Source organism: Trichomycterus rosablanca, chromosome 23, assembly GCF_030014385.1.
Source record: "Trichomycterus rosablanca isolate fTriRos1 chromosome 23, fTriRos1.hap1, whole genome shotgun sequence".
In the NCBI taxonomy this organism is placed as follows: Eukaryota; Metazoa; Chordata; class Actinopteri; order Siluriformes; family Trichomycteridae; genus Trichomycterus; species Trichomycterus rosablanca.
In genome coordinates, this window is record NC_086010.1 from 11,172,627 (window position 1) to 11,183,410 (window position 10,784).

At 37.8% G+C, this 10,784-nt stretch overlaps 1 protein-coding gene across 1 annotated transcript; it reads right to left on the minus strand.

The window, feature by feature from the left end:
* Positions 1-1,965: 1,965 nt before the first annotated feature.
* On the minus strand, positions 1,966-10,099 carry zgc:56095 (Ferritin, lower subunit-like). The gene is made up of 5 exons (XM_062986101.1): positions 10,024-10,099; positions 6,879-6,981; positions 6,554-6,700; positions 3,739-3,864; positions 1,966-2,514 (listed from the first exon to the last, which is right to left on the minus strand). Exons 2-5 carry the CDS (start codon positions 6,978-6,980, stop codon positions 2,365-2,367), a joined length of 525 nt encoding a protein of 174 aa, XP_062842171.1. The 5' UTR covers position 6,981; positions 10,024-10,099; the 3' UTR covers positions 1,966-2,364.
* Positions 10,100-10,784: the final 685 nt, after the last annotated feature.

Genomic DNA, 10,784 nt, shown 5'->3' on the forward strand with positions numbered 1-10,784 from the left:
TCAGTTTCAACCAAGTACAAAGATGTAGCTTGTCATAATCTTTTGTATTCCTTGTAGGCACCACCCTTTTTTCACGAGCCCCTTATTTAGAGTAAGATACATGCATTATTAATATTATTAATAGAGATGGGACGATCGATCGGCTACGAATCGGTATCGGTCGATTTTTAATCAAAATATGCTATCGGCGATATTTCCTAAAAGTAGCCGATCCGATCGTGTGATATATAAAGACCATGTTAAGTTAACAGCTCAGTGGATTGATCCAGACTTTGAGCTACGAAGCACCAACCATCACATCACCATTCATCAACAATCGTACAGAAACCATCGTGAAAGCTCTTACGATGTAATTTTGCTGATTGTAATATTTACTTTAAAAAGATAATTCAACCCGGTCACATCTGAGTCGATTCTATCAGCACGTTATATAAACTCCTGGTTCACTTTGGTAAATCGTAAGCGGTTCTTACTTGTGATGTAGATGAGAACAGAAGACGTTACAGAGCCAATACGAGGCAAAAGTTTATTCATTACCAAATTCGTTAGTTCAGGATCATCTGCTGAACTTTTAGAAAACTTTTAGCTCCTTAGACGGAACGAGTCTGACTCGGTTACAGATCTGTGGTAATAGCAGTTTAATTAAGCTTTTTAATGAAGCTTTTTAATGTAAGAGAGTCACACAAAATGTTCTGTAGTAGCTGGTGTTTATTTAAAACCACGACATTTAATTAATAACAGTAAACACGGAGAGATAACTGAGAAGAGAAACTTACGCTTCACATAAAAACGAATCAACTCATGAATCAATGAATCACTTATAGCGATACTGTGAACTCTGCGTCTCTGTAACTGCGTCTCTTCTAAAGGCACAAACACACACGCGCTGCTCCGGTTTATCTTTACTGTGAGGCAGGGCCGGCGCTAGGGGGGGGCATTGCCCCCCCAAATTGTGTCTTTGCCCCCCCAAGCACAATGCAAGCAACGGCTATTTTTAAAATGATCTCTGAACCAATCACAAAAATGTATTTTGTTTTACAGTGTGAAGATATTTCCTTGCTTATTCCTGATTGGCTCTTTGAGTCATATAAAAATCGTCAGACTGCCCCAAACAGTTCAGTTCGGCAGTATATGTTCTGTTAGTGTAAGCGAGAGGCAGGTATACTGGTAAACACTTTTTTTTTTTACAGAATTAGTATTTTTTTGTTTTCTTTATATTTTAATTTCCCAATAATATAAATATTCTCACTCATTCCTATTTCCACGTTTGAATATTCTCAGTCTGTGTGTAGGTACATTTGTCAGCTTTGACTTAAATTTGTATTAAAGCCTTTCAAGAAATAGAGTTGTTCTATTAGTAATGGCAATTTAATTAAGGGGGCGTATTAAAATGAAATACAATTAGATAATCTTTTTTCTCCATTTACATAATCAACATGTATTTTTTAATCATTGGGTCTTAAGTTTAAGTTCGAAAACATGCATTTTTATTTCTTTACCTCATACATCACTTTAAGCCAGTATCAATAGCTTGGCTGTCATCATTCATGCACAAATCAAGCCTTGAATATATTTCTGGCTTCAAAAACATGACTATCAACATGCCCCCTCATTAGGTTTTACTGCCCCCCCAAGCAAAGCAGTCCAGAACCGAGGCTGCTGTGAGGCTCTTTTTAAGTTTATTTACTGCTAACCCCCCCCCCCCCCCCCCGATCGGAATCGGCTATCGGCCGATGTCCCTGAAAGGAGATCGGAATCGGTGCCAAAAACCCCAATCGGTCCATCTCTAATTATTAATAATTTTTTTTAATATCGCAATATATATCACAGGAAGAAAAATAAAAAAATCGCAATGTCAGTTTTTTCCAATATCGTGCAGCCCTAAGATTAATACACATCTAAACTAACCTTGTGCCAACAGTTATGTCAGTAAATAGAGTATTAAAATTGCAGAGCTGCCAACAATAGTTTGAAATAATTTGGCTTTATTTTGTTAGTAGTTTTTCATAATTTCAAAAGAATACAATGACGGTGGTTGACAATAGACCTGTAGGCTCCTGTGAACCATGTAACAAACTCTGTTACTTTACATAATAAAGCTTATGTTTTATTTTATTTTCACTTTGTGTCATCCATTTATGATGCATGTCAAACACTTGTTTAGTTTGCTAGTCTGTAACTACAAAACCTAGATTTGACAAAGACCATGTGAAATGCATCATATCTAAACCTTATTCCTAAATGTCATTACTATTACTGTACCTCCTGCGTTCGACAATGCCCGAATGTGAGTTTACAAAACTGATGAGTCGGTTGCCATACAAAAGAGCTGCAGCAGCAGTGTGATGGAGGGCTTACAAGTGTTTACAGAGTGTGTTTGTCAAACAGGTATTCTCCCATGTGGCCGTTGCCATCGCTGGAGGTAAGACGTGTCAAACTGCTCATGTAGTCGCCCAGTTTCTTAATGGTGTCGTGGCTGTCTTGTAGGAAGTTATTCTCCAGAAAGTCACACAGCTGAAATATAAAGAAAAAAGAACAAAGTTAAACAAACAATCCAAGAGAAAAATGGATAATGAAGCTGAGCAGTGAATTTAATTCTTGCTTAATAGAAAACTAAGAGGATTTATTTACACATTTTGGTTATTTTCATGACAGGACAGGTAATCACAGGTTACACAAGATTCATCAGTTCAAGTCTTTAATGTCAGACTCACTTTCGGCCTTTCCCAAACCGTTCCCTCCTCACTAACACTCCACCACAGAGTGACACTCCATATGAAGTCACACTCTGTGCTGTTAAGGGAGCTTCCGATTAAGGGGAGGGTCTAAATTCAGGAGTCAACTTTGGGACGCCCTCTTTGCTTTTGAGCGGAAGAAGGAAACTGCCGTCACCATGGCTACAGATAGACGCTTTTCTCGCCTTGCTGTCATGTCTTGCGCTCCATTATCATTTTAGCATCTCCAAGCGGGAATTCGAGCTTAGGAGGTGCAAGCACCTGCTACTTTATAACTAGTATAAATGTATAGTTATGTTTTAATTCTCCTAAAAATGGTGTTAAATATGATAATAATGTTAGTGATAGTATTGTTGGGGTAAAATAATTTTGCCATTTATGAAGTTTAAGTTCACCAATCACACATTCCATTACTTTCTTTAAAAGACTGAAGAAGACTGTGCCTAAATTTGCCCTAACACCTTATGAGGAAACCTAATATCATATTTTACTGAAAATGATGTCAGAACCTACATTTATAAGAGGTTTCCTCCATTCTCCTTTCCTAGCTGCACTTCCGTGGAGTGTCGCGGTTGAGTGTGCTCTTATGTTCACTCGCTGTTGGAGGGTTTTATAGTCCACTCCCCCTCCGTCCTAATTACTTTGGGACAGCCCTTAGTGTGGAGAGCACTTGATTGAGATTGGGGGAAAGACTCCAATTTACCTCATTTGCATGTCTTTGGACTGTAGGAGAAAACCAGAGCACCCAGAGGAAACCCAAGCAGACACGGGGATATCATGCAAACTCCACACAGAAAGGACCCGGACAACTGCATGTAAGAATCGAACCCAGGACCTTGCTGCTGTGAGGAGTCAGTGCTACCCACAGAGCCACCGTGCCGCCCAAAAGAGGATTTCAAAAACAGTTTTAGAATAAACCTGAAGGCGTTAGGAGTCATGGACCTACCAAATAAAAATAACCATACATATTCTCCTGTACAAAGTCTCTATATTGATTACTCACATGAGGGTCTGTGTGTTTTCCTGCAATGCCGTGGATATTCAGTAGAGACGCATTGAGAGATTTCTGGTATTCCAGGGAGAAAGAAATGGCATCCAGGCCTTCTTTCCAATCCTCACGGCTTGGTTTCTGTGGTAATGCGGTGAGAGAGAGAAAGACATCGTTCTGAATACCAGTTCTGGCCATCACACAATTAAACTTATTACCTATTTATACAAACAGTGATTATAAACAGATATATCCAACTGTTAAAATAATTATGAGCAATCATGTCAACATGGACCAAACCTCAAAAGAGATCATGCAAAATCCCTATCACAATTAATGAAGGCTGTTCCTAAAGCAAAGCAACTCCTACTTAGTATAATGATGTTTTAATAAACCGGTCAGTAGTGGTAAATAAAGCTACTTATTTTCAGTAGGTCTGTACTATTTATTTATTTATTTATTAGGATTTTAACGTCATGTTTTACATACTTTGGTTACATTCATGACAGGACAGGTAGTTACTGGTTACACAAGATTTATTAGTTTTAAGTTTAATGTCAAACACAGTTACAGACAATTTTGTATCTCCACTTAACCTGACTGCATGTCTTTGGACTGTGGGGGGAAACTGGAGCTCCCGGAAGAAACCCACAGACACAGGGAGAACATACAAACTCCACACAGAAAGAACCTGGACCGTTCCACCTGGGAATCGAACCCAGGACCTTCTTGCTGTGAGGCGACAGTGCTACCCACCAAGCCACCCCAGTTGGTCTGTACTAAAACAAAGGTTGATTAAAAAGCATAAAGATTATCTCAAAATGCCACGGCTACTACAATTTACTTTGACTAATATTAATAGATATACTTGCTATAAACTAAGGGCCTATTATCTGTGTCTATGTACCCTATCTATTTGTAGGCTTTTTTCAGCAAAATAAAAATACAAAGTGCATAAATAGCAGGCCAGGATACTTGATCATGTAAATAAAAATATTTATATGAATGCTAAAAAACTAAGGATTTCAGCATCTCAAGGTCAAAAGGTCAAAAAACTTGAAAAATGCAGAGCTTTTTGGGATAAGCACACAAAAGATATGAAGATAAAGTGTTGTAAACAGTCTGCAAAATATAAAATAATTCTATTTAATTTAAATACATCAACACAAATACAAAGACTTAAAAATCTAATACAACAAAGAAATATTTAGAAATATTATATAAGATATATTCAAACCTTAATTGAAAAATTTAGAGAGCCACAATTCCTAACAGACATAATAAAGCAAATTATATGCTTCCAACTTAGCAGCTACAGTTTAGGGAAGGCTCTTTCCTGTTCCAGCTAGACTGTGCCCCTGTGCATAAACCAAGCTCTATAGACATGAAGAAAAGCTTGGTTTAAAGAAACTCCATTGGCCTCAGCCCCACTGAACAGCTTTGGAATGAACTGGAACATCAATTGAGGATTTCTGGACAGACATCAGCACCCAGCCATAAAAATGCTCCTTTCCTGATTGGTGCTGAAACAGCGGCCTCTGCTGACTGGTCGAGGTGGATGCAAGAGAGGGAGAAGGTTTGCAAATAGAGCAATATTGCAATGTTTGTTTGTTTGTTTATTTATTGGGTCATGTTTTACACTTTGGTTACATTCATGACAGAAACGGTAGTTACTCATTACACAAGATACATCAGTTCACAAGGTTACATCGAACACAGTCATGGACAATTTAGTGTCTCCAATTCACCTCACTTGCACGTCTTTGGACTGTGGGTGAAAACCGGAGCTCCCAGACGAATCCCACGCGGGGACACGGGGAGAACGTGCAACTTCCACACAGAAAGGACCCAGACAACCCCACCTGGGGATCGAACCCAGGACATTCTTGCTGTGAGGTGACAGTGCTACCCACCAAGCCACCGTGCCGCCCACAATATTGCAATGAAGACGGGTGAAAAGAACTGGTTGGCGGCTGAGCATGTGTTTCAGGGGGAATGCGTTAGAGGAAAAACACTCGAATTTCCCTCATGGGGATCAATAAAGGAATCTTATCTTTATCTTAAAAAGTGCTTTACCAAGCCGCTCAGGTGGCGCAGCGGTAAAGTACGCTAGCTCACCAGAGTTGGGTTTCTAGATGCATCGTATCGAAACTCAGCTCTACCTTTCCGACTGGGTTGGGCGGCAGTATGAACAACGTTTGGCTGTTGTTCAGGGGCTTAGGGGTAGAGTCGGAGCATAGGTCCTCATAACTGGTACGACTGCGGCCCCTGCTGGTTGACTGACGGGCGTCTGCACAGGGCTGAGGAATAACACTGAGGGGGGTGTGACCCTCCGTGCGCAAGTGTCTCTCGGTGTATGAACTCGGCTCGTGCAGGTGAAAAATGCAGGCTGTACTGATTGCGTGCCGGAGGGGGCGCAAGTCAGTTGAGTGGCGTCCTCAGTCGGCAGCAAAAGGGTCGAATCAGTATAGAGGACACAATCAGGGTAATTGGACATGACTAGAATAGGGATAAAAGTTGGGGGAAAAAAGTGGGAAAAAATAGATAATTAAAAAAAAAAAAAGAAAGAAAAAGTGCTTTACCATAGTAAAAATAATCCCTGTCCAATATTTTAGGACAGTAGTTTATGTTGCAAGCATTAAATTAGTGTATTTACAGTAATTTGACATTTACTGATTTTTGTTCTTATTTGCATGACGGATAATGCCACAACACTCATATATTTTAAGTTTTTAATCAACTGCTTTAAAGATTTATTCAAGCAGCTATGTGACAAAATCAAAACACTAAGTAAACTGAGTCAATAATATTTTGTAAAAAAACACCTAACTGTGATTGTCTGAAGCAGGATTCTTCCACCCCTTTTGTTCTGATATTCCAGCAGATCCTCTGCTTGATCCCTCTCTTTCTTTGAACGCTCCAGAAAAAAACTAGAGAAATTGGGCAGAGCTACATCGTCCCGGTCAAAATACATACCCTGGAAAAAAACAGATAGAGTATTGATGTGAATACCAATGTTGTGTTTTCTCTACTAAGCATTACAGATTAACTAGTAAACAATATAAATCAATACAATACAAAGTAAGGTCCACAACGAGAATATAGATAGGACATTTTTGTGACAAGCACAGGGGACAAGAAGCCTGATAACATACCAGAGCAAGGTAGGTGTAAGATGCTGCAAGCTTGATATGGATCAACTTATTGACGGCTCCTTCACTGTCAGAGTGGAGATTGTGTCTGACCACCGACTGCATCCTATAAAAAAAATAAAAAAATTGTAAAAATAGATATTAAATGAATACAAATAAAATAAATATTTGACATTTCAGCAATACACAATAAAAGTATGATGTAAGAAACTCAGACACATCCAAGAACACTTGCAGATGTGATGGCTGCCAACGAGCTGCTACAAAATACCAATTTAAACCAAACAACCAAGCAACAGCCAGCAGGTATTTACAGACTTAAGAGCATTCTTTTTAACCTGGGAGGACTGGAAAAGTGGGATGTTTGGATAAATGATCAAACTTTGTAAATCCCACTATACTAAGGATGCAATACTGGTAGGAACATACTAGCATATCATGAAGAAATATACAGGGTGTCCCTAAAGACTGGACACATAGAAAATAGGGATGTAACGATACACTCTACCCACGATGCGATACGATTTTTCCCCGATTTTTTTAAACTGAATGAAATTGAAGACAAATTATGATGTTTCCTTTTATTACTTTTATTTAAAATAAGATACTGTATTTGTGCTTATATTTAATTCATCTAAATAATGAATGTCCTTTTATTTATTAGATAGGTGCAAAATAAATGCTACACATTTCCGTTATTCTGTAATAAAATATATAGCGCCAGCGCCCTCTGCTGTTTAAAGTGAATATCGATTCATCTTAAATGATTAACCGATTCAAATCGCGGCACATGCGCACAGATTTTTAACTGTCTTCCGGTGCACCGTTACATCCCTAATAGAAAATAACATTAACTATAAATAACAACAGTGGTACCTTGTAACAACGTCCCCTACACTACAAATCTTTAAAACTCGACGCCCTTCGTCAAGAAATTTGTACCCTTAAACTCAACGTGTGTGCGACTGAGCGGTGCGGTAAAACGTCACGCAAACATGAGACAAATCTGCATTTGTGTGGAATAACTGTCAAATTTACTCTGAAACCTCCACATGTATCTGTGTTCAGCTGGACTTTTCTCGTTTCACTTTTAAACTCGTGTTACAGCTCGGGGGTTCTGAGAAATTGTAAGAATCGGCTTTTCTGAAAGAGTCTAAAACGCTTATCGTTAAAAAAAACAACAATGTAACTTATGTATTAAAAGAACAACATAGAAACACTAAACCTCTCTTAATTATTACTGCTTATTTGTTTTCTCCACTAATTAAGAAGCATAAGAAAACAAAGAAGGTAAAGAGCAGGTTTTATTGTAGTTTTGATAGATTTTTTAATTGTATTTTAGTGTTATATTATATTTGTTATATATTATATTATATAAATATAAAATATATTATATTTTCAGTGTATAATTGTCAAAAACAACCCATTATTTTACATTAGACTAAAATATATGTAGTTCTACGGGACCATGGAACACATTAAAAGGTTTCCCATCATCCTTATGGGAAAAAATACCTTAAAAACAACACCTTTTAAACTCAACACCACTACCAGAACCACACATATACACCGATCAGCCATAACATTACAACCACCTCCTTGTTTCTACACTCACTGTCCATTTTATCAGCTCCACTTACCATATAGAAGCACTTTGTAGTTCTACAATTACTGACTGTAGTCCATCTGTTTCTCTACATACTTTTTTAGCCACTTTCACCCTGTTCTTTAATGGTCAGGACTCTCCCAGGACCACTACAGAGCAGGTATTATTTAGGTGGTGGATCATTCTCAGCACTTTAGTGACACTGACATGGTGGTGGTGTGTTAGTGTGTGTTGTGCTGGTATGAGTGGATCAGACACAGCAGCACTGCTGGAGTTTTTAAATACTGTGTCCACTCACTGTCCACTCTATTAGACACTCCTACCTAGTTGGTCCATCTTGTAGATGTAAAGTCAGACACGATTGCTCATCTATTGCTGCTGTTTGAGTTGGTCATCTTCTAGACCTTCAGCAGAGGTTATAGGATGCTGCCCACAGGGCACTGTTGGCTGGTGGACTATTCTCAGTCCAGCAGTGACAGTGAGGTGTTTAAAAACTCCATCAGCACTGCTGTCTGATCCACTCATACCAGCACAACACACACGAACACACCACCACCATGTCAGTGTCACTGCAGTGCTGAGAATGATCCACCACCTAAATAATACCTGCTCTGTAGTGGTCCTGGCCATTGAAGAACAGGGTGAAAGCAGGTTAAAAAAGCATGCAGAGAAACAGATGGACTACAGTCAATAATTGTAGAACTACAAAGTGCTCCTATATGGTAAGTGGAGCTGATAAAATGAACAGTAAGTGTAGAAACAAGTAGGGTGGTTTTAATGTCATGTCTGATCAGTGTATATTGCATCACAAATAGTGGAAAACACATTGAAGATGTTATTGATTAATATTCTAATGAAATAAAATGTTTAAATAACTTGTGAACACAGTATACTGAACAGTAACTAAACAGTTTAAACATACTGCAAAAAGGTTTTACAAGTTATTATTTCTATCTAGCATGAACTATTTAATCAAAATTATGTTAAATATGTTTAACTGAGAATACATAAAAACAAGGACTTAACCTCTTTACTGAGTCACGTGATTAAGTACACGTTAGTCTGACTAAACAGTAGCTACTGTAATACTCTTGTTATAGTCTTGTTTTTTTTTAATGTACATATTATTATTATTATTATTTTGCTTATCAGGTTGTTTTAGAAGTTTTATTTAGTTGTAATAAATCTGGTGCTTAATAGACTTTTATAGCTTACATGTCCAGTAATGAGATGTAGACTCTGGACCTTGTTAAATTTATTTAGTTACAACTTTTTTCGACGCTTGCCATAAAGTTTCTTATTTTTAACTCTCACCAAAACTTTAAAGCCAATAAAAAATTAAATAAAAACTAAGAAAGACAAATTTAGGACAAATTAAATGTAGTTTTATTAAATGTGTTTACAACGAATTATTAAAAAACGGATTAGTAAATTACGGACGGCGCTAACAATGGCTTAAACACAAACCCAACGCATACAAGTTATAAAACTATTACTATATATAGTAATAAAAATCAGTTTAATCGTTTAGTCGTTACTTACTTGTAGTTTTATTCAGTTTAATCCACGACAAGTCGTTGTTGGTTTTAAAACGACTGTAACTCTGTCTTCGTCGCGCGCCCCCTTATTATAAACTGAGCGCCACGAGGCGTTACTACTGCCACCTATCCAATATACTGCAGGTAGTTCAGAGCACGCAATCTGATTGGCTGAAAAACTTCCTTAGCCGTAGCCAGAGCCGTAGATAGAGAGAGTTGCGACACTCCTTGATCTCGCCGCCGCGCGGTCACGTGGTTCATGTAACCCTCCAATAGTTCCAAACAAACTCGGCGCTGTCATGTTCTCATATGGGACAGGCAGCAGTGAATGAAATATTAAACGCTAAATAATAAACATTTGTATTATTTCTGGGTATTTTCAACTGCCTTTACATTTACTGCATCTACTTTAATGTCAGTTTGGTATATGAAGTGGAAGATTGATGTTTATGATGACTTGTTATTAGGTCGTTCTTGTTAACACACAGTGCATTATATTAGCATACATTACATAATGCCATATCATTAAGTAGTAGAGACAATATACAGTACAGAGATTAAAGTTTTTTTATGTTTTGTTTTTTACATAAACTAATCTCCTTTCACTTTCCTGAGGATTCATAATAATAATAATAATAATTTTGGTTAAACACTAAGCCATGTGGCTGGATTCATAAGGTTTACCTGCACTGAATGAACAGATTGATAAACACACTACCGTACCTTTAACATTATAGTGCAGGTACATGAAATAGCTTCATTCAT

Excerpts from the sequence above, each read along its gene's own strand:
- zgc:56095 (XM_062986101.1), bottom strand. The coding sequence starts at position 6,980 with ATGCAGTCGGTGGTCAGACACAATCTCCACTCTGACAGTGAAGGAGCC. Across the intron at positions 6,701-6,878 it reads CTTACACCTACCTTGCTCTG|GGTATGTATTTTGACCGGGA; the intron begins GTATGTTATCAG and ends GTTTTTTTCCAG. Across the intron at positions 3,865-6,553 it reads TCCTGCTTCAGACAATCACA|AAACCAAGCCGTGAGGATTG; the intron begins GTTAGGTGTTTT and ends GCATTACCACAG.